The 3,222-nt window shown below is 37.9% G+C and overlaps 1 protein-coding gene across 1 annotated transcript; it reads left to right on the top strand.

The window, feature by feature from the left end:
* The first annotated feature begins 431 nt into the window (after positions 1–431).
* LOC105173332 (uncharacterized) lies at positions 432–980 on the top strand. Its single transcript, XM_011095033.1, has one exon. It carries the CDS (start codon positions 432–434, stop codon positions 978–980), a length of 549 nt encoding a protein of 182 aa, XP_011093335.1.
* Positions 981–3,222: the final 2,242 nt, after the last annotated feature.

Here is a 3,222-nt window from a genome sequence, read left to right on the forward strand (position 1 = left end):
TAACGTCAAGTAACATGATTCACTTGGAGTCTTTGGAATCACGTGAAAAAGATGTGGCAAAATATCTTGGCGATCTCGTTGGACGAGAATGGTATTGGATACTTCCCACAAAGTTATTTCCATGTGAATCGTAAAAGCGGGACATGAAATAATTTCCATGTGGAAGCGACTAGGATGGTTTCCTAAAATCCTATTCTGAGAGGATGGGCTTTCATAGAAATAGTGGGAGGGTTATGACTGAAGTCCAAGTCCTTAACTTGAATTAAAATATTATGATCATTTGCTAATTTTCTGTTTTTACATTTATGTAGATCATGTCTAAGAATTCGTTGACTATGATATTGGAAACAAATAAGTTTAATGAAATAAATTATACTGACTGGCTGCATAGTCTGAGGATAGTTCTTGACTATGAGAAGTAAAGGTACATCATGGATAAGCCGCTTCCTCAGACATTGTCGGCTGGGTCCACATCTGACAAGCGTGTTACATTAGAAAGATTGCATGTAGACATCCGCAAAGTTCAAAGCATCATACTGGCTTCCACGTCTAATGACATACAGAAGCAGTATGATAGGTTAGATCATGTCGCCTCAATTTTGCAACGTATGAAAGAGGTTTATGCATTTCCAAATGGGTATACTAGGTATGTGGACACTAAAGAATTCTTCAGGAATATGATGGCTGAAGGGTCCTTTGTGCAAGAGCATGGGGTGAAGATGCTATCCCTAGCGAGGAAGCTCGAGAACCTAAAAGTTGGGCTTAATAATAACACGTACATTGACATGATCCTTCAGTTACTTCCTCCATTCTTCGAATCATTTATTATCAACTCCAATATGAATGGTCTTGAGAAAACCATCAATGAGTTGATAAATATGTTGGTACAATACGAGGCAACGACTAAAAAGTTTGCACTGTCGGTATTGGTGGAGAGGCTTCGACTTCTAAGGAGAAAGGCAAGAGGGCCGGACATTTGAAGAGGAAGAAGGTTAATGCAAATTTAAAGTCTATCGTTGCAGCTAAAGATGCTAAGAGCATTCCTGTTGCCCCAGTAGGAATGGGCAAGGGAAAGAGGAAGAAGGGTACTCTTAGCAGAAGTCGGGGGCAAACGATATCTGCGTCGTGAGAAAGGGCATTGGAATAGGGATTGTTTGAAACTCCCTCACAAGCAAGGTATGTTTGTTTTTTAGGTTAACATGGTTACTGATTTTGCTTAATGAGTATTGGATACCAGTTGTGGTGCTCACATCTGCAATGATTTGCAGGTGCTGGAAAGAAGCAAAAAGTTAAGTAAAGACAAGGTAGTCCTTAGGCTCAGAGATGGAAAGGCTGTCACAACTGAAGTTGTAGGAACCTTCAACCTAGTTATTAGTGATCGTGTTAGGCTAGAATTAAAAGATTGTAATTTTGTACCTAGCATGATCAAAAACATCATTTCCATTCCGTTGTTAGACAATGCTTGTTTTTGAGTTTTTGATTAATAAAGATTGTTTTTATTTGATGAAAGATGATTCTTCTCATCTGCTGAGTATATTATATAATGGTCTTTATATTTTTCAAAGGTCTGATTAGATCATGACTGCTTAAAATAAATGTAAATAAGACAATCTTGAAAATGTACAGATTTGGCATGCAAGGCAAGGTCACATCTTTCAAGATAGGATAAAGAGGTTGGTGAGACTCAAAGAGTAGAAATGGACAATTTGGATAACCTACCAGCATCTGAGTTCTATCTGAAAGGAAAAATAACTAGGAACCCCTTTATCCGACAAAGTACACTAGTCAATGGTACTAAGGAGGCGTTTGGATGAAAAACTACATCCAAAAGTTGGGTGTAGTGCCTTGCATTATCGAGCCAGTAGTTATTTTCTGTGATAACAACGGACTATAGCGCAAACTAAGAAACCGAGATCTCATCACTAATTCAAACAGAGAGATGGTTGGAAGAGGTGACGTACAGATGGACTAAGTCAACTTAGTAGAAAATACAGTAGATTCGCTCACTAAGCTTGTGTCACAGATCACTCATGCACAACATTGAGGAAAGATGGGTTTGAGGTAAATAATTGATTGGCTCTAGGTCAAGTGGGAGATTGTTAGAATAGGTGACTTGAAGGCCAATCAGATTGGGCTTTTGTAAACTATTTCTGAAAATTTTGATGTAATATAATATTTCTGCTTTTGAATAAAAGTATCAAACTACTTAAGTCTTTCTTGTGTTTTCTTATTGTGTTAACATTTATTTAACTACTCAACAAAGCCCATAGACCAAACTGGTTAAGTCCAAGAGGTTGAGCTACACATCGATTGACAGTTGTGAAACCAATTTCTATGGACTGGTTTGAAATGTTTCAAGTCTAGTTCCTCGAGACAGGGCATTGAACGTCCTATAGAGACTTGCACTAGGTACTACAACCGTGTTTTGTCTACAGGAGACGTAGGTTGTCTTTGCAATTTTAGTAGATTGGTTGACAAGGTAGTCAACTGACTGAATTGACTTGCAGGTATCGTCATAAGGAAGTCTCCTAAGGTTTGGTCGGTATGATCGGGATTTCTGACTCCGATAGTATGAGATTAATCCTCAGACTTGACGAACTATGATAGTCACATGCATATGATGGTTGTAGCTTAGATCTGGCGAGCAATGTCTTTGTCGAAAGATACGGACATTATAAATCTTATCTAGTGTAGTTAGAATGTGTAGTGACAATAGAATGACAGTAGCATCTACTATAACGCTCTGAGATACGTTTCTCTGAAAATCTATGGCCACAATAACTGAATAAGTGGGATAGGCTTCCCCATTACAATTCAGTAGGGTAAATGGGTGGTCTCGAGTTATTGAGTATAGATGCCTAGTCAAGAATGGAAACCGGTGCTCAATTCCATGCCTAAACTAAGGCAGGGAGACGAATAATGGAAGGACCTTACTCATATGAATTCGGTTGTCTGGATGTTCATCTATATTACCTAGTTTCTAGTGCCATGGACTATTGCTAGAAGACAACCCATGGTGGATATTTCTGGTCATGGGATAGTAAAAAATAATTAATTAAATAAAATTTAATCAATTGTGGTGGGAACACTCTAGTTGAGGGTGAACCTAAAGAGTCAATTTCTACCACTGTAATGGGATGTAATTAATTCTAGAAGAGTCAAATTAATTTAGTTGGATTAAATTAATCCTTGGAGATAATAAATGATTGGATCATTTATTTA

This window comes from Sesamum indicum, linkage group LG11, assembly GCF_026168435.1.
Source record: "Sesamum indicum cultivar Baizhima isolate 11 linkage group LG11, ASM2616843v1, whole genome shotgun sequence".
In the NCBI taxonomy this organism is placed as follows: Eukaryota; Viridiplantae; Streptophyta; class Magnoliopsida; order Lamiales; family Pedaliaceae; genus Sesamum; species Sesamum indicum.

Coding starts and splice junctions, on each gene's coding strand:
- LOC105173332 (XM_011095033.1), top strand. CDS start 432: ATGGATAAGCCGCTTCCTCAGACATTGTCGGCTGGGTCCACATCTGAC.